At 36.8% G+C, this 20404-nt stretch overlaps 1 protein-coding gene across 1 annotated transcript in view; it reads left to right on the plus strand.

Annotated features, from left to right (window-relative positions):
- Positions 1 to 20404, plus strand: part of LPGAT1 (lysophosphatidylglycerol acyltransferase 1) — an 81646-nt gene that overhangs the window by 24408 nt on the left and 36834 nt on the right. Inside the window, exons 2-4 of the mRNA XM_034666895.1 lie at positions 11624 to 11742; positions 15789 to 15884; positions 18994 to 19273. Of these exons, the coding sequence (XP_034522786.1) occupies positions 11624 to 11742; positions 15789 to 15884; positions 18994 to 19273 (495 nt within the window). The remainder of the gene's footprint in view (positions 1 to 11623; positions 11743 to 15788; positions 15885 to 18993; positions 19274 to 20404) is intronic.

Consider the following 20404-nt stretch of genomic DNA (forward strand, 5'->3'; position numbering starts at 1 on the left):
GTGGTTCATCACTTACATGTAACACCCAGTGCTCATCATAGCAAGTGCCCTCCTTAATACTCATTGCCCATTTAGCCCATCGCCCACCTCCCTCCCTCCATCATCCTTCAGTCTGTTCTCAATAGTTAAGAGTCTCTTATGCTTTGCCTTCCTCTTTCTTTTTTTTCCCTTCCCATATGTTCATCTGTTTTGTTTCTTAAATTCCACATATGACTGAAATCATATGGTATTTGTCTTTCTCTGACTGACTTATTTCACTTAGCGTAATGCACTCTAGTTTCATCCATGTTGTTGGATGGCTCTCTTTGACGGCTGAGTAATATTCCATTGTGCATCTATACACCACATCTTCTTTATCCATTCATCAGTTGATGGCTCTTTGGGCTCTTTCCATAGTTTGGCTATTGTTGCTGATGCTGCTGTAAAAATCAGGGTGCATGTATCCCTTCAATAATGAGAGCCTTTTGTAGATTAGTTGGGATATTCTACATAGACAGTCATGCCATTGGAATATGAACAGTTTTCTCTCCCTTTCCAACCTGTATGACTTTTTTCCCCTTGCATTATTGAAGTGTCTAGGACTTCTGGAATATGTGAAGTAAGAGAGAGGAAATTTGATATCCTTGCCCACTTCTGAATCTTATGGGGGAAGCATTAATATATAATTACTACTAAATATTACATTAGCTATAGGTTTTGTATAGAAACACTTTGTTACATCAAAGAAATTCCTTTCTCTTAGTTTACTAAGGGTTTTTATTATGCATGGATATTGAAATTTGTTAAGTGTTTTTGTGCATCAATTCATATGTCTTAGTCTATTCAGGCTGCTATAACAAAATATCATAGGTTGTGTGGCTTATAAACAACAGAAATTTATTGCTTATAGTTCTAATGGGAAGTCCAAGGTCAGGGTGCCAGCATGGTCACCTTCTAGTGAGGGCTCTCTCCATCTTTCTTTGTCTCCATCTTTATTTATATCTATAAAAGTTTTTAGATTTCTGTGAGTTTATTCACTGACTGACTCAAAGAACATATTAAAAAGTCATGTCTTCTAAATTTGTGCATGTGTTTTTCAGTCAGGTTTATCGTGGTATAATTTGCATACAGTAAAATTTACCCCTTGTAGTTTATATAGTTCTATGAGTTTTTGACAGACATATGCAATTACATAACCAGCATCAAGATATACAGCAGTTCCATGACTTCCTAAAATACATTTTTGTACTTTTAACTTATTTGTTTTGGTAACTTAACATTTGTAAATAGAAACATTTTTATTCTTTGTTTTAAGAAATTTACCATAGTTTTTAGATCAGAAAACCCATAGTTCTTTGCTTTGTGTACTTATTTGTCTAGCACTTTCTGTAATAAATAGCCAGTACCCAGCATTAGGGAATTAACAAAGCTATAGGATTTACATGTAATAAACTATTATATAGCATTAAAAATAATGTGGAAGCATATTTGATGACAGCAATTTTATATGATATATTAAATTTCAAATGGTATAGCACAATATATTAAGTATCATTCCTTTTTGGTTTGAAAATTTATCTTTATACACATAGAAAAATCATTGGAAGATACACTACAAAATTTTTAATAGTGTTTTCTTATCTCTGGGTAGTGGAATTTGGGTGATTTTCTTCTGTGTGTGTTTTAGTATTGTTTTAATTCATTAGAATTATACACATTATATTAATATTCAGAAACTATACATCTTTAGAAAAAGCCAACCATCCTATTTTTAAGTAATACCTTATAAAGTAATTTTTCTAGGTTGTATTTTGAATTTTATTATTTTTATTATATCAATATTCAGAGATTTTCTTTAATTATGAATATATGATCTGTTCATAGCTGAGCCATATAGTAAAATTGTGTTTACTTTCACTTTCCTACACAATATTTTTCCTAGAATTAGTAATTTTTGTCTTTGTTTTTGTTTTGTCTTTCTTTCGCTTGCTTTTCTCTGAAATGATCACTAATTCAACCCCAAACTTCTTGTCAGTTTTGGAGTTCTCAAGTCATTCAGTTGCTATTCTGTCAATTTCATCTTTTTGGACAGTGTCTCTGGGAAACACCTAACTTACTCCAATTTGGACTGGTTATCCAGTAAGTCTAGTGGGCGGCTAACATCCTGGGACCTCCCTTTCCTGTCATCCTGGGAATTCCTTTTGCCTGTCTCTGGCTTTGCATTCCCATAGTTTTTCTCTTTCTTGGTTTATCCCCTTATTTGGCAAGCACATATCCAGCTTCCTTCGAACAAGAGGTTTGTTTTTTGAAATGTTGCACACCTGAAAATATTTTTTCTACCCTCACACCTGATGGATAGTTTGGGTAGAGAATTCCAGGTTGGAAATAGTTCCTCTTCAGGATTTTGAAACCGTAACTCTGCTATCTTTTAACTTTCTGTAGCTGTTGTCCAAAGCCAATCTGATTCCTTACCTTTGTTTCATATTTTTTTCTTTCTAAATATTTATTAGCATCTTCTCTTTGGCTGCATTGTTCTGAAACTTTGTGAGTATGCATGCCTTGGTGTGGGTATTTTCATCTACTGTACTGGTTACTGGATGTTCCCTATCAATCTGGAAATTTACATCCTTAGATGCTAATTGTTTCTTTAATTTCTTTTCCTCTGTTCTTTTTTCTGGAACTTCTGTTATTTGAATGTTAGACTTTGTGGAACGACCCTCTCATGTTCAAATCTTTTCTCTCCTGTTTTTCAACGCTTTATCTACTTTCCAGGAGATTTCCCCAACTTTATCTCCAATCTTTCTATTAAGATTTTAAATTTTTGCTAACATGGTGATTTCCAACAGTTCCTTTTTCTTCTCTAAGTGTTCCTTTTTTTTTTTTTTTAGAGCATCTTGTTCTTATCTCATGGTTATATTGCTATCATCATCATCATCATCTCTTACCTCAGTGTATTAATGCTGGTCTTTTTTTTTTTTTATCTTAATGATTCTTTTTTTTTTTTAATGATTTTTTATTATATTATGTTAGTCACCATACAGTACATCCCCAGATTCCGATGTAAAGTTCGATGCTCCATTGGTTGTGTATAACACCCAGTGCACCATGCAATACGTGCCCTCCTTACCACCCATCACTAGTCTCTCCCATTCCCCCACCCCCCTCCCCTCTGAAGTCCTCAGTTTGTTTCTCATAGTCCATAGTCTCCCATGTTTCATTCCCCCTTCTGATTACCCCCCTTTTCTTTATCCCTTTCTTCCCCTACCGATCGTCCTAGTTCTTATGTTCCATAGATGAGAAAATCATATGATAATTGTCTTTCTCTGCTTGACTTATTTCACTTAGCATTATCTCCTCCAGTGCCGTCCATGTTGCAGCAAATGTTGAGAATTCATTCTTTCTGAGAGCTGAGTAATATTCCATTGTATATATGGACCACAGCTTCTTAATCCAGTCATCTGTTGTGCTGGTCTCTTTTGAAGTTTTCTTTTTCGTGTGTTTGTTTCCTCCAGGTCTTTTGCTTTTCTGTTTTCTATCTTTCACATTAAGGGCTTTTTGGGGTACTGGTAATAACACATGACTATGCTTTATTTTTTTTAAATTTAACAATTTATTTAAACTGAAAAAAAAAACCCAAAAACAAAACAGTTCACCCACTTCCCCTCCCCACTCCTGCAACCCTCTGGCAACCACCAATATGTTTTCTGTGTCTATGATCTTGGCATTTGTTTGCTTGCTTTTAAGATTCCACATGTAAAAAAGATCATACAGTATTTGTTTTTCTCTGATTTATTTTACTTAGCGTAAAACCCTCAAGGTCTGTCCATATTGTTGCGAATGGCAAGACTTCACTCTTTTTTATAGCTGAATAATATTTCTTCGTGTGTGTGTTTTCTGTATCCAGTCATTCATTGATGAGCACAGGTTGTTTCCACATCTTGGCTAATGTAAATCCTGCTGCAGTGAACGGGGTGCACATATCTTTTCCAGTTAGTGTTTTCCTTTTCTTCAGATAAATACCTAGAAGTGGAATAGGGAGCTTTTCTAAATATCTGGGCCCCGCTTCTGGGAGCTTAAATAAGATGGGTAAGGGTGGAGGTAGGGGATGAATTGAGTATATCTATCAGAGTAGCCCTCTCTCCAGTTTCTTTTAGTTAATCTCCCCCTTGCTTGGGTCTTCCTCACCAGCCAGCCTCCCCTCCATTAATCAGTACCTGGCTTTCTCACGGCCATCCTCATTTAATATCCTCAGTCCCTTTCTGTCTTGCCCCATTTGCTCTGCTATCCCCTAACTTTGGATGAACCCAGTGTGCCTCCAGCATGGGCGGTTAATAGCCACAGTTCCTGAGGTCTATGAAATTGTTATACATTTTTTTGGGGGGGGGAGTAACTCTTTAATCTTGACTATTCATCTTAGAATACCTGACCTTAGATGACACAGTAGAAATATGACTCTTTCATTTAATAGTGATTCCAAAAGTGGCTTCAACTGTCATGTAATCCAGTTACCTGGGATTTCTGTGATTTTATCAATTATATAGCATTTATTTTCACTTCATATTTGAGTTGCATTAATAATATCAATATTTCGTAAATAAGAAAAATGAAACACTGAATGGTAAAACAGTTTGTGGCATGAACTTTTAGGTGTAATTTTTTTTGAACTTAGAAAGGTGAGCTATTATGGTCATATATTAAGCAACCTTCCTTCCCCACATTAATTCTGTTTTGTGAGTCAGTATAATGGCCTTGGCATCACTGTTTTTAAGGAATTTGTGATGGATTCATATTGCTTTTATTTTCTCTTTGAGATGTGAACTATCTTGATCAATACTAGTCTGTAACTTTTGGGGGAGGTTTATTGACGATATGTTAGAGAGAAAAGAGAGGAAAAAAGTGTGTGTGTATGTGTGTGTGTGTGTGTGTGTGGTAGGTGATAATCTTTGGCTTTGGTTTTTAAAAGAATTTTAAAATTCAGTTACAACTAGAGAAGTTTTCTTCCACATTTTATTCGGTTGTCCTTCATTCCCTTTGGAAATAGTGGACCTGACCTAGTTCTTTTTTGAGAATTCATTTCATAGAACAGTGTGTTAAAGTATTTTTCAGTACAGTGTAAGAGCTGGCAGGCATCCATAGCTTCTGTTCTTTAACATGCAGATAATTCTATTCCTTGGTTAAGATATTGGCTCCATTATTATAGGTTCTGGTAAAGCAAGGTATGAACCGAGGAACATAGCTTCTTCATACATAGGATAAAGGCCTTTTCTCTACAAGCATTTTTATCTCAATTTTGTTTGTCATATGACTTTCTAACAGTGATCTTTGAAGTACGTAGGTATGATAAAAGTATGATAAAGGAATACCATAAATATTGGAAATTGCTACATCAGGATAATTTTTGATAAAAATTTGTTTGAGCTATCTTCGCTTGCTTGATTCAATATGCCATGTGAGTCTTAGTAAAGTGACACTTAGTTTGAAAATAAATTTTGGCTAACTTATGGCTGAGAGATAAAATATATAATGGATTAACTCTTAATAATTATTCCCTGAAAGGGTTACAGAAATGAACATTAGGAACCATTTATAATACATAACGTTAGATGTCTATTAAAATGTTGTAGATGATTAAAGTACAGTGCCATTCTTATCCTATATTTGATCAGAAAAAACTATAATTTGGGGGGAATAGAATGGGAGAGAAAGGGATGGAGAAAGTTGAGGTGCGTGGGGTGTATGAGTTTCAGGGGGCTGAGTACCACAAATGGGGTGGCTTCAAACAAGAGAAATTTATTCCCTCACAGCTCTGGAGGTTTGAAGTCTAAAATCAAGGTGTGGGCGTGGCCGGGCTCCCTCTGAAAGCTCTAGGGGAGGATCCTTCCTTGCCTCTTGCTGCTTCTGGTCATTATCCTCAGTCCTTGGCTTGTAGATCTGTCGCTCTAGTCCCCACCTTTGTTGTCCCATGGCGTTCTCCCTATCTCTCTGTCTGTGTTTCCCTCTTCTTAAAGGACACCAGTCATATTGGACTTAGATTTAGGGCCCACCCTAATCCAGTAAAACCTCATCTTAAATTGATTATCTCTGCAGAGACCCTGTTTTCAAATAAGGTCCTCCCATTTACAGATTTTGGATGAATGTAAATTTGGGGGGGCACTATTCAAACCATTTCAGAGGGTTCTAAATTCAATTTAAGAGACTTAAGCCAACATACTAGATTTATGTACTTTATGTAAAGCAAGCAGGTAGGATACATTTTATGTAAAGAAAAAGTCATTTGCAGTTGTATTCACTTACATGCTTTCCGGCTGCATAGACTTAGGTATCTAGCATTTTCCATTCATGTGGCAGAAATTTCATTAAAGGAATATTTGGTTAGGAAACCTCTGTTTATATAGATATGGAGCCAGGAGACTTTCCACATTACCTCTTAATAGTTCAATATTTATAGAACCAAGCTAGACTTTTCTTGAGTGTTTAAATTGCTATTAGAATAATACTTTCATTTTTATTTTATTTTTTCCCTTTTTTCCTTTTTAAAAATTTAAATTCAATTAATTAACATATAAGGTATTATTAGTTTCAGAAGTATCGGTCAATGATTCATCAGTCTTATATAATACCCCGTGCTCATTACATCACTTGCCCTCCTTAATGTCCATCACACAGTTACCCTAGCCTCCTAGCAACCCTCAGTTTGTTTCCTGATTAAGAGTCTCTTACGGTTTGTCTCCCTCTCTGATTTTGTCGTTTTATTTTTTCCTCTCCTCCCCATGCTCCTGTGTTTTGTTTCTTAAATTCCACATATGAATGATATCATATGATAATTGTCTTTCTCTGATTAACTTGTTTCGCTTAGCATAATACCCTCTCGTTCCATCCATGTTGTTGCAAATGGCAAGATTTCTTTTTTTTTTGATGGCTGAGTAGTATTCCGTGTGTGTGTGTGTGTGTGTGTGTGTGTGTGTGTATGTATATATATATACATATACATATATATATATATATACATATACATCTCACATCTTCTTTATCCATTCATCTGTCAGTGGACATCTGGGCTCTTTCCATAGTTTGGCTGTTGTGGACATTGCTGCTGTAAACATTGGGGTGCAGGTGCCCTTCGGATCACTACATTTGAATCTTTGGGGTACATGCCTAGTAGTGCAATTTTTGGGTCGTAGGGTAGCTCTATTTTTAACTTCTTGAGGAACCTTCATAACTGTTTTCCAGAATGGCTGCACCAGCTTGCATTCCCACCAACAGTGTAAGAGTGTTCCCCTTTTTCTGCATCCTCGCCAAAATCTGTCGTTTCCTGAATTGTTAATTGTAGCCATTCTGACGGGTGTAAGGTGGTATCTCATTGTGGGTTTGATTTGTATTTCCCTGATGCCGAGTGATGATGAGCATTTTTTCATGTGTCTGTTGGCCATTTGTATGTCTTCTTTGGAGAAATGTCTGTTCATGTCTTATGCCCATTTCTTGACTGGATTATTTGTTCTTTGGGTGTTGAGTTTGGTAAGTATAGATTTTTGATACTAGCCCTTTATCTGATAAGATATTTGCAAAAATCTTCTCCCATTCTGTCAGTTGTCTTTTAGTTTTGTCTACTGTTTCCTTTGCTGTGCAAAAGATTTTATCTTGATGAAGTCCCAGTTTGCCTTTGTTTCCCTTACCTTTGGAGACGTGTCTAGCAAGAAGTTGCTGCAGCCAAGGTCACAGAGATTGCTGCCTGGGTTCTCCTCTAAGATTTTGATGGATTCCTGTCTCACATTTAGGTCTTTCATCCATTTTGAGTCTATTTTTGTGTGTGGTGTAAGGAAATGGTCCAGTTTCATTCTTCTGCATGTGGCTGTCCAATTTTCCCAACGCCATTTGTTGAAGAGACTGTCCTTTTTCCGTTGGATATTCTTTCCTGCTTTGTCAAAGATTAGTTGACCATAGAGTTGAGGTCCATGTCTGGGTTTTCTGTTCTGTTCCATTGATCTACGCGTCTGTTTTTGTGCCAGTACCATACTGTCCTGGTGAATACAGCTTTGTAATAGAGCTTGAAGTCTGGCATTGTGATGCCACCAGCTTTGGTTTTCTGTTTCAACATTCTTCTGGCTATTCAGTGTCTTCTCTGGTTCCATACAAATTTTAGGATTCTTTGTTCCAGCTCTGTGAAAAAAAAAATTGATGTTATTTTGATAGGGTTTGTATTGAATGTATAGATTGCTCTAGGTAGCGTAGACATTTTAATATTTGTTCTTCCAATACATGAGCATGGAACATTTTTCCATTTCTTTGTGTCTTCCTCAGTTTCTTTCAGGAGTGTTCTATAGTTTTCTGAGTAGAGATCCTTTGCCTCTTTGGTTAGATTTGCCCTGAGATATCTTATGCTTTTTGGTGCGGTTGTAAATGGAATCGACTCCTTAATTTCTCTTTCTTCTGTCTCGTTTTTAGTGTGTAGAAATGCAGCTGATTTTTTTGCTTTATATCCACAACACCTAAGAGTGCCTGGTGCTGAGTTATTGAATGAGGAATGAATTAATGAAAGAATTGTGTGTGTGTGTGTGTGTGTGTGTGTGTGTGTGTGTCTTTCTGTCCCTGTTGAAGGATTGTCAGCAGAGGCATGATGGGGAATTTTTATTTAGCACATATATCTCCCTCTATTCTTTTTATTTTATTATATTTTTTGAGAGAGAGGAGAGGGTGTGAGCAGGGTGGGGGAGGGGCAGAGGGAGAGGAAGGGAGAGAATCTTTTTTCTTTTTAAAGATTTTATTTATTTGAAAGAGCGCAGGCCCGCGCGAGCCTGTGCTGGGGTGGGGGAGGGGCAGAGGGAGAAGCAGACTCCCTGCTGAGCAGGGAAGCCTGACTCGGGGCTCCATCCCAGGACCCCAGGATCACGACCTGAGCCAAAGGCAGCCGCTTAAGTGACTCAGCCACCCAGGCTCCAGGAGGGAGAGAATCTTAAGCAGGCTCCACACCCAGCGCAAGCCTGAAGTGGGGCTTGATCTCATGACCCTGAGATCTTGATCTGAGCTGAAATGAAGAGTCGGATGCTTAACTGACTGAATCACCCAGTACCCTACATCCTTTTAAAACCCAACTGGTGGCATCCCTGACACACTGTTCTGCATTTTGCTGTTGTTATTTATAGTATATTGTTCCATATTTGTATATAAATGATATGATTACATAATATTGCTTTACATAGGTATATTATCATTTAACTAGTCTTCCTTCTTAATGTTTAATTTTGAGGAAATATACGTAACATAAACTTTATCATCTTAACCATTTTTTTAAAGATGTAAAGAAAATTCATTTTAGAGAGAGAGCACACACAAGCAGGGGCAGGGGCGAAGGAAGGGGGGGAGAGAGAATCTCCAGCAGACTCCACACCAGCATGGAGTCCCACGGGGGAGGTGGGGGGGGGTTGGTCTCACAACCCATGAGATTGTGACCTGAACCGAAACCTAAGTCAATCGCTCAACTGACTGAGCCACCCACGCATCCCTCACCTTAACCATTTTTAAGTGTACGGTTCAGCTTTGTTAAGTATATTCACATTATCGTGTAACCAATCTCCAGAACTTCTTCATCTTGCAAAACTGAAACTCTCTACTAATTGGATAGCACCTTCCCATTTCCCCCTCCTGGAAACCATCATTTTTTTTTTCAATTTCTATGAATTTGAGCTAGTCTCCCTTTTGAGTTGTTTTCCTCTTTTTTTTTTTTTTTAAGATTTATTTATTTGAGAGAGAGAGAGAGAGCAGGAGAGGAAGGGAGGGGCAGAGTGAACGGGAGAGAGAATCTTAAGCAGACTCCAATCTGAGTGTAGAGCCTGACACAAGGCTCGACCCTCAAGACCATGAGATCACGACCTGAGCCAAAACCAAGTGTTGGTCACTTAACCAACTGCACCACCCAGGCTCCCATTCCTCTTTGCTCTTACAAATAAGGCTGCAGTAACTAGTTTTGCATATGTGTCAGTCTGCACGTAAATAAGTATATCTGTAAGTTGAATTCCTAGAAGTAGAATTTCTGGATAAAAAGATTTCTGCGTTTCTCAGTTTTGATGTATATTGCCAAATTGACTTCCCAGACTGTTGTACCAATTCATGCGCCTCACAGCAGTGTATGATACAGCAGCTGTAGTTTCGGTAGTTAGCTTGTCAGCTGAGCTGAATTGGGAACTTGGGGAAGGAAAGGCCACTGGAAGGAAAGTCGGTGTTGCTGCATTTTTCAAGGGGCTGGACTCTCTCCCAGTGTTCTACTCTATTCCTTAAGGATTATTTGACATCCCTTTAGCGTAGTTTTATGCCGTATTCATAAAAAAAAAACTAAAATAAAAATTTTCCCATACAGTATAAATTATTTGCGTGTTGGTAATGACATTTGAGTGTTGGTAATGATCAGTTTACCTCACTTTGCCAGGAGGTCTCACAACATAATACTATATGTTTAGCCCAGCTGAAAATTTCCTTATTACAAAATTTTAAGGTCTTTAAAATCAATAAATAGATGCATGGCTTAAGTGGCTTTTAACAGAAAGAAAAAATTAGCAGACTGCTTTTCTCACATGTACTCTTATGAGGAATTCCACTATGTCAGGGTGACAGTGAAGGGTGGCTGGAGAAGGAGGGAGGCAGGGGGAGGCAGAGCAGGTGAGCTCCACATCTCCCCATGCCCACTGCATCCAGAACTATAATGTACAGGCAGCCTGATTTCTTTCCCTTTAGCCGTGTGTAAGATGAGTGAATACTAATGTATAATCAGCCTCTCATAATTCACGTCAGACATTTGAGGAACCCTGGAAGCTTTGTCTTGTAGAATCCTGATGTTCAAAACTGATGCTCAGTTATATTTTTTTTGTTAAGTAGATTTACTGTAGAATGAGGCATAACTACAAGGAGGTGCCGGTGTTTTCCTTAGAGTGTACATACAGGTCTTGCTACAACGACTTTTTGTCAGGAGATTCTTAATAAGTGTAACATCTTTATTAGTTTTCTTATTTTAAAATGAAAATACTCGCATATATTTGTAATATTTTCACATTTTATTATAAAGTAGAATTTGAGGGGGTCTGGAAACCTTATCGTAATCATGATCAATATCAATAGTTTAGAATTCATTCCCCTAGACTTTTTTCACTTAAATATCATAAATTTTATTCCTTCTTTTAAAAGGTGGAATCATGCTATATAAACTGTTTTGTGACTTGCTTTGTTTCCTTGATAGCCAGTCCTTTTTGGGTTAGTGTATAGATATACCCTCTATTCTTTCAATGGATTTACACTCTTCCATTTTATCATAACTTTCTTATCCACTCCCCTAATGGTGAACATTAAATTGGTGAACATTCAAGTTACAATAAACATCCTTGCGCATCTGTCTTTGCCTGTTTGGACAAATGCTTCTGCAGGATAAATTCTAAGTAGAACTCCTAGATCAAAGGATGACCATTTTGCATTTTAATGGCTATTTGGGGGCTTTATAAAATGTTGTATTGACAGCCTGATATTTACAGGATGTAAACTTAGTTCAAACTTTCAAAGTTTTAGCTAAGTGATCTATCATCATTGATATATACCAGTTTGTCTAATATAAGGTTTCTAGTCATGTAAAATCTTCAAAGTGACAGCTTTTTTGTTCTTACAGTGATGGAATGGGGGGACGATATTAAAGCAGTTTCGCAAGATGAAGCAGTAATGTTGGTGAATCATCAGGCAACGGGAGATGTGTGCACCCTGATGATGTGCCTCCAAGACAAAGGACTGGTAAGCCATCCTGAAGGCAGACGTAGGCAGCAGAGGGCGGAGGTTAACAGAATCTATCCAAGTATCTTACTATGGTTTGAAACATAAACTGAAAATTGAGAAAAATTAAAATACATACACACACACACACACACACACACACACACACACACACACACAATTCTAAGTATAATTCCAGCTCCAGGACAGGAATATGGAGACTTTCAAAAAAAGTAACTGGAAAGTGATATGAATGATACCTCCATACAGCTGTTTTTAAAAGTGACTGAGGTAAAAACAGATTTAAGATGTTCATATTGGGGGCTCTCTTGAGGTGAAGTGTTGGGTCACTGGTTTGAAAAATACAGACACAAAGAGCAGTATTGTTTAAGATAGAAGAGTCTACTTGGTCAGTGAATTAGGTGGTCTTGGGGATCTTTAGCCAGAAGAAAAAAAAAAGGTAAATATTTTGGATTTCCTTTACAAAGCAAATTGAAAGGGAGGATATTAGGCCCATTTTATTAAGTATTACTAAGGCTATGTATGACCCATTGGCTTTACGTGGCTTCTGTTGATAACTAAAATACATCTATCAATGGGTGGGTTTAAAATAAATTCAGTCTTTAGCATTAAAAGAATTGTCACCTTAGAAGTTAAAGAGGTTGTGTTCATAGAAAACTAAATAAATAGAAAGTGTATATATTAATGAAGTTAATATTTATCCTCATAGTAATGAAACAAACCAATAGATGTTTATTAAATGCTTCATATTCATGGTCAGTGACTGTAAGGGTTGAACACCATCCTGTAAGATACTGTCCTCTTAAAGGAGCTAACAGTCCAGTGTAGGTGGAGGGCAGGTATAATGAACAATACTTACTTGCAGAAGGGTATTTAGTGGAGGGTGAGCTCCCATGTATGACAGGTATAGAAAACTTCGTAGAGAGGAGAAGACATCAAGTTGGCCTAGTTAGAGTGGCGAAGCCAAGGGCCTTCTTCCTTAGTGAAACAGTCTTGGCCAGAATACCAAGGCAAGACTAAGCCTGGTATGTTTAGGTCCTAGAGATTTTGATTCAGTAGATCGGTGTGGGGGTCAGAAAATGAGTGAGAGTAAAGGAAAATGTTTGATTATTGTAGAATCTGTTTTTCACGTTTATCTGAAAAGCAGAGGCATAATCTTGCTGGAATGTGGAATAAATTCAATCCTTGCTTATATTCAGAATTTTGAACTGTTAAAAGAATATCATTGTATAAATATATTTGCACTTATAATAATATTTGTTGTGATGTTAAAATTTTGTAAAAGCTAATTTGGCTTTTCACCAAGGAGAATCCCTAACTAACATTTTATTCTTACTGAGGAGGTCATTATATTCATAGTGATTATTCTGAGGGCTTACAGTGTTCTTAGTTGGTTTTTGAATTTCAAAGAATGATTACAGTGGTCAGTATAAATACGCTTAACATTGTCACTCTCACGGATGGATAATAACTGTATTAACTAGAATATTAGGTAATCTGAAATTCACCAATTATGTGGACAAAAGAAAATTTGTCTTATTTGTTTGCTTTTGTAAAAAGATTTCTGTTAGTTTGGCTCAGGTTCTTTTTTCTGTCCAGAGTAATTTTGTTATTATTTTCAGTTTAATGATACTAAACATTTTTTATTATGATCTGATACTAGTGAATAATTTGAAATCTTGAGGAATTTTGTTGTATTCTTTCATAAAGGAGTAATTAAGAAATATAAAGCTAGATGCATCATAATCTCTCCCTCCTGCCTAATAAGTACAGGACAATATTAATTTTTATTAATATTTACTAGTAAGAATGTTTACTTGACTTCTTGCATACTCCGTGGGTACATTCGAAGAAAGAAGGCTAATGCTAAATTGTGGATCAATTAAAAAATATTAGTTTAACGGAGTGTAACATAGCTTTTTGGAATTCAGGAAACTTCTTGTAGCACCCGTTAGTGTTAATGGAGGTCCCATTGGCCCATTGGTGGGACAGCACTGTTGTCCTGAACTATCCTGGGCATTGCTGGATGTTTTCCATACCTGACTGCTACCCACTAAATGCTGGTGGCACTCCCTAGTCGTCGTGACAATCCAAATTGTCCTTACAGATTTCTAAACAGGAGAACCATTGACTTAACTGTACTTTCAGAGGGATATAAAGAACATAGTCCTTCATGTAAGCCTCTCTAGATGTTTTGATATTAGAAAACCCATGCTTCCAGATAAAGAATAATTGATGTGGGCCAATTCTGTTTCTTGGAATTACCTAACAGAGCTCTGAGTGACAGACCTATGAAACACTGAGAGTTGCTTCAGGCAGCTGGTATTTACTGCCCCTCTTTTGAGGAATATGAAACAAAGGATTAATTGTATTTTCCAAATGTGCTGGTACCTTTTAAATAAGTATCTGTGAATTGAGTCATGCCCTTTTATGACAAATGATGATAAAATTAAGAATTTATATTTCTGTCAAAAGAACTTTATTAGACATGTAATAAACATTTATTGACCTGTAACATTTCCCCTAAAATACGTTAGGACAGAATTCCCCATAGAAGTCTCAGAAGATAGCTTGGCTATCTTATTGAATCGATTCATTTTAGGTGACCCTTCTAACTGAAGAGATAAATCCATTGTAAAATGTAAGGTTAAGCACAAAAGCTAGTGGCTTTAGCATTGGTATTTTAAACCCAGAAATCAATAAATTGCCACTAAACTTCATACTGTGTATAAAGCTCTAGTATTTTATAGGTTGAAGCAACTTGCTTTTTGTTTTGTTCCTTGGGACGCTTTTCCGCAAATTCCATTTAGTTCAAATCTCAATTTATTTAAACAAAGTAGCCATCATTACAAAGCAAAACAAGACTGAAAACTGAGATGTTGGCAGTCATTTTATTCTGTATTAATTGACTTGGGGAATCACTTCTTTGCTGGGCATGTATCTTTATTTTTTAAAGTGATTTAACATAGTAATTTGATGGGGTAGGAGTTGTGTAATTGACCTATTCAGTGATGCTGAAAAATTAAGGCAGGAGCTTTAATGTTAATTGTTTGTGAGGGCTTATAATGTTTATGTAAAAGCACCAGCAATGTCAGTGCTGATTTTTTCCCCTCATAGGTAAGTTCATATAATTTGGTACTTCGAGATGAAGTTTACATGTGTTATTCCCGTAGAAACCAAAGTGAGCTCTGTTGCATTCTTGATTGATGCTGTAGCTTTTAATGAATTTATTTATGGATTATAACAAGGAATGCTATTTCCTCAGCAGGGAGGAACAATTAACCAGTTTATTAATTAGACCTCTGTTTACACTTATATTTAATTGTGAAATTTGTATGGAATAAAGGCTTTTGCTTTTAATATGAGTATTAACTCTTATCAGCAAGGGATATTGTTTCTCTGTTTAAGAACTGATGTGCTATAAATATTTTTATGCTAGCAAAGAGTGTGGCCTTGCATAAACTAAGAAATATTCTTCTTAACATAATCAAATGTATAAATCATTCTATGAAATGAATTTTGAATGTTCTGTTATTTTGGACATTTTCATACTTTTATCACATTTTATAATTTTACTTTATATATTTATAATTTATACTTTTTAATATTTTAGCCATTAAGGTAAAGTCATTTTATAAAGCTTTAGTGCTTATTAATTAAACTTACACCCCTCATTTGATAACTTCACTTTCTTGTTTCAAAATAATTTTACAAGTTATATAAGAATTACCAGAAACTTTGGTTAGGGTAGAACAAATTTGGAATCAAGTCCAAATTTAAGAAGTTAGTTTGGCTTTGTTACGCAATTATATATATATATATATACGCACACACCTGAGACCTGGGATTTCAAGACTTGGAATCAAGACCAGTAATTTTTCATGGAGACTTTATGCTTTAATTGAGAAGTAAACACTATATTTAAAATATTTACGTTAATTAAGAGGTTGCTTAGATGATTATATTTAAAACTTAGAGCCCTGGCTAGACTATAGCAGGTTTCTTCTATTTAACATGTAATTATTTCTTGCTTTTAAATATTTTAGGTTGTTGCTCAAATGATGTGGTTGATGGATCATATTTTTAAGTACACAAACTTTGGAATTGTTTCTCTAATTCACGGGGACTTCTTTATAAGACAGGTGAGTAATGAGCGTTCCTTTTTCACAGTGACAGCCTGATCAGACTGATTCTTTATTGTAAACATAGGCATACCGACACCAGTTATAATAGATAGAGCGAGCTGTAGTATCTCAGGGAGCTCGTCCTCTGAATCTTTGTTCTCTGAAACATTTATTTCAGTCTGAATTTGAGTATGCTCAAGCCGTAAAATGGTGACATTGCAGATATTCTAATCTCTATCCTCCTCATCCCATCTAAACAGTACAGTGTTTAGTAAAGATTAACCAAGCTCCTGCCACATTCTCAGCTCTTCTGTTTCTTAGCTATGTGAAAAAGTTTCGTCACTTTTCAGGTGAGAAAAACAGCCCTCATAGGATGGGAGTTAAATGAAGTAATACACTCAGATCAGTGCCTGCCCCCTTTCTCATCATTTTTATCATGATTACCACTATCATCATCTATATTTTCACTGTTATTTTTATTGACAAGTCTCTGTTAGATGATAGAGAAGGTATCTAAGTTGCCAGTAGGTAGGTGGGTAGGTAGATGGGTAGATAGATAAATAAAAGAACATATTTTGGGAATTCACATTAGGAAAAGTGAGTCCATCAGATTTTCATGAACCCAGAAAAACTTTGAGGAAGAAGATGGTATTTGGCACAAATCTAAAGAATAAGTATGAGTTTGATAGATGAGGATAGATTGAGAATGTGTCCCAAGCATTAGGGGTAAGTTTAGTTAGTGAAAGAGAAAGAATCATACCCTCTTACCAAGTCAGCACTACATTATGGTATTTCCCTGGTATGCTACTAGTATCACATGCTTGATTTTCTCAAAAACTGAAATATGATATGCAAGAGTTTCTATGTATGGTAATGCCACACTTACCTGGTATTTACATTTTTAGCAGCTTCAGCCTTGCACATGTAAGTGTTTAATAACTGATGAATCTGATTAAGCCTCATCCGAGAACCACGAATTCAACAATAAGCTGGAAGTGTGTAGAGAAACTTCTAAGGTGACTGAAGGTGTCACGAAACACATATACTTTACTCCAGACACTTTTATGTACTACAGAACATTTTGTTTTTCACGTGCTATGCCATGATATAGTTTCTTCTGGAAACACTCTTGATTCTTCTGAGCAGAAAGATGAATGAAAGCGTTGCACTGGAACCTCAGGAGGAAGAGGCAGTGGGGATTGGCCACAAGCTTGGGACAAAATAAACAGTGATTAGAACAACTTAACAAGGAAATTAACATAATACTTTAGAGTACCACGGGAGGGGAAGAAGCAGAAGCAACCATTGCAGTTTAGCAGTCTAGGGGAAGGCAGAGCCCTTTCCATCGTGAGAGTCTGAGGAGATTACCGCAGAACAATTGACCCTGTTGATGATCCCCAGGCATCACTAAATTATACTAAATGATCAGCGTACTTTGAGGAGATAAGTGTAGAAAGCAATGTACTCCAAAACATTTTCCTTTTTATTGCGATGTAAAGTTTTACATACTTAAAGATTGTATTTCAAAATTACCAGATATTGCAAGTTCGTTTCTAAAGAGCAAGCTCCCCCCCCCATAGATAGTAATAAAAATCTGTAACATGAGGGGAAGGGAGAGAGAAAAAGTATTATTTTTAAGGAAAGTCTCTTTTTTTTTTTTTAAAGATTTTATTTATTGATTTGACAGAGATAGAGACAGCCAGAGAGAGAGGGAACACAAGCAGGGGCGTGTGAGAGGGAGAAGCAGGCTCATAGCGGAGGAGCCTGATGTGGGGCTCCATCCCGTGATGCCGGGATCACACCCTGAGCCGAAGGCAGACGCCCAACCGCTGTGCCACCCAGGCGCCCCTAAGGAAAGTCTCTCGGACTTTATTACTAGATATTTCCAAGAATATAAAAATATTTTACATGTCGTCTTGGGAACTTAATAAATAAAGCTTAATCATGATCAGTTCAGTAAAACAAGAAAATGTCTTACTTGTTTTGCATTGGAATATTTTAAAGATTGAACGCATACAAATTATTTTGGGGCCTTCTGTAATTGTGTTGGCTGGGAAATTTATAGCGAATCGACCATACTGAAAGGAAGAACATTTGTAATATTTATCTGTGGGTTTTGGGCTTTCCTACAAATTTTTCTGGATTCCTCTTTCAGTCTCCAAGTCATCCTCTTTCTCCTCTTTCCCTCACACTAAGGCCCAGTCCATTAGAATGTGCTGTTTGCTCTACTTTCAGACTGACTTTCTGGAATGTCCCCACTTCTCATCAATACACCACGGTCAGATCTCATCACCCCCCTTGCCTGGACTACTACAATAGTCTCCTGACTTATCTGCTGGAGTCTTTCTGTCATCGGAGCCAGCAGATTTTTTGTTTTTTATGTAAATAAGATCATGACCCTCTCTCCTTCAAAACCACCCAATGACTTTTCTCATCCCAAATTGCTTACCAAGTTCAAGGCCCCTCCTCTCTGTTCTCTGCCTCTCTCTGCAGTTTCCCTACCTACCACTGCCTTCCTCACTGTCACACCTCAGCCACCCTGGCCTTGGTGCTGCTCTTCCATACGCAGCGCTCGTTCCCATCCCAGGGCCTTTGTCCTTTCCTTGTCACCTGGAGAACTGGGCTCTCCTCCACTTGACTGGTTCCTTCACATTACCAGCTCATTGCTTCCGCTTCACCTCCGTGGGGCTGTTCTCCCTGACCTCCTTGACCTTCCCTATCCTCCTACTCTTTTTTCTTCCTAACACATCACCATCTGAATTTACACTTTTTAGTTCTCTATCTTTTCCACTGGAGTAAGCTCCATGAGGGTCTCTTATTTACTTCTCTACCTCCAGTGTGTAGGACAGTGCCTCCCAAGTAGTATGTACTCGGTAGTCACCGAACTGATGAATGAGTAACTCTCAGGGGCAATTAGAGCAATGTTTTGCTTCTGGAGTGCTAATGTCATATAAGTGCTAATCACTTCTTTTTACCACTGTGGTCAAAGGGGGAAGTAAGGTGGGGGGGTGTCGTTCTTCTAGTCTATGTTTGGGATTTACTTCGGAAGCTGTTATTTCTATTTAATTTTATGGCATTTTAATTTCAAATGTGCCTATACTTACTATATGTGTGTCTGTCTGCTTAGGGAAAATCTCATCGTGACCAGCAGCTGCTTCTTCTCAAAAAGCACCTAGAAAATAATTATAGGAGCAGAGATCGAAAATGGATTGTTTTGTTTCCAGAAGGGGGCTTCCTCAGGAAGAGGCGAGAAACAAGTCAAGCATTTGCCAAAAAAAATAACTTGCCATTTCTTACACATGTCACTCTGCCAAGGATTGGGGCAACAAACGTCATCTTGAATGCACTTGTAGCACGACAGGAAAATGGAAGGCCAGCAGGAGGAGATGCTGATGCTAAAGAATTGGGTATGATGACTTTTAGCACTTTTTCTTTTGTCGGAACTCAAGGATTATCTGGAGTTCCAGAGGATAACATTATTGTTCTTTCTTATATTTACAATTTTTGTCAAATAGAAATAATGGGGAGAAGATGCAAATTTAATTTTTTAATGTTTCTATTTACAGAAGTTAGTTCATGCTTAAAATAATTTATTTGAATAAGACAAAATGCATAGCCAAAGGTATCTTTCCCTTACCCCACCTGCCTTTACTCCTGGCCATTCCCACTGCTGCAATAAACATTCCTATAAATATCTTCACATATTTGTGGAAGTACAGTCTGTAGTATAGATTCCTAGAAGTGAAATTGCTGGGTTAGAGATACAGGAATAGAAATCACTAATTTGAAAAACTAATCATAGGTATGCAAATGCAAATTGTAATAATGTATATTTTTTTCATTTATCAAATTTAGAAAGTTTTTTTGGTTTGTTTTTAATACAGAGTATGAACTTAATGCAGTTTGACAGTGTTTATTAAGAGCCTTCAAGTGTTGATAAATGACTCCATTATTCTGCTACAAATAATACTTACCAAGGGAAATAATCAGACATACATGGTAAAGAGGTTTATCACAGTATTATTTTTATTTATTTATCTATTTATTTATTTTTCACAGCATTATTTTTAATAGCAAAAAATTGGAAATAGCCAGAATGGAGAACAGACAAGTAATTATCAAATATCCATCCAACACCATACAACACAGCCATTCCAAATGATGTTTATAGAGAGTTTGTATGGCTTCTGCTCTATCATGTTAATGAGTGGGAGGAACATACAACTCTTGTGAGACCATTGTGAGCTCAAATATGTCAGCAATAAGCAATGGGAAATGAGTGAAAGGAAAGATCCCAAATGTCAGCAGTGACTGCCTCTCTGAGTTGCAACATTATGAATAATCTCCACCCCATTTCTGAATACTTCTGAATTTTTTTTTAATAATGAGTATGTATTACTTTTATGGCCAGGAAAAAGCAGACCATACTCAAAGGGGCAACTGTTTTGGAGATAGCCTGATGAACTGTGAAGGTTTGCAGAATTTGTGCCAGCAGCACGAAGACTGTTTTGAAAAGTTTATCTGAGACACTGAAATTG

The sequence above is a fragment of the Ailuropoda melanoleuca genome, chromosome 8, assembly GCF_002007445.2.
Source record: "Ailuropoda melanoleuca isolate Jingjing chromosome 8, ASM200744v2, whole genome shotgun sequence".
Classification (NCBI taxonomy): domain Eukaryota; kingdom Metazoa; phylum Chordata; class Mammalia; order Carnivora; family Ursidae; genus Ailuropoda; species Ailuropoda melanoleuca.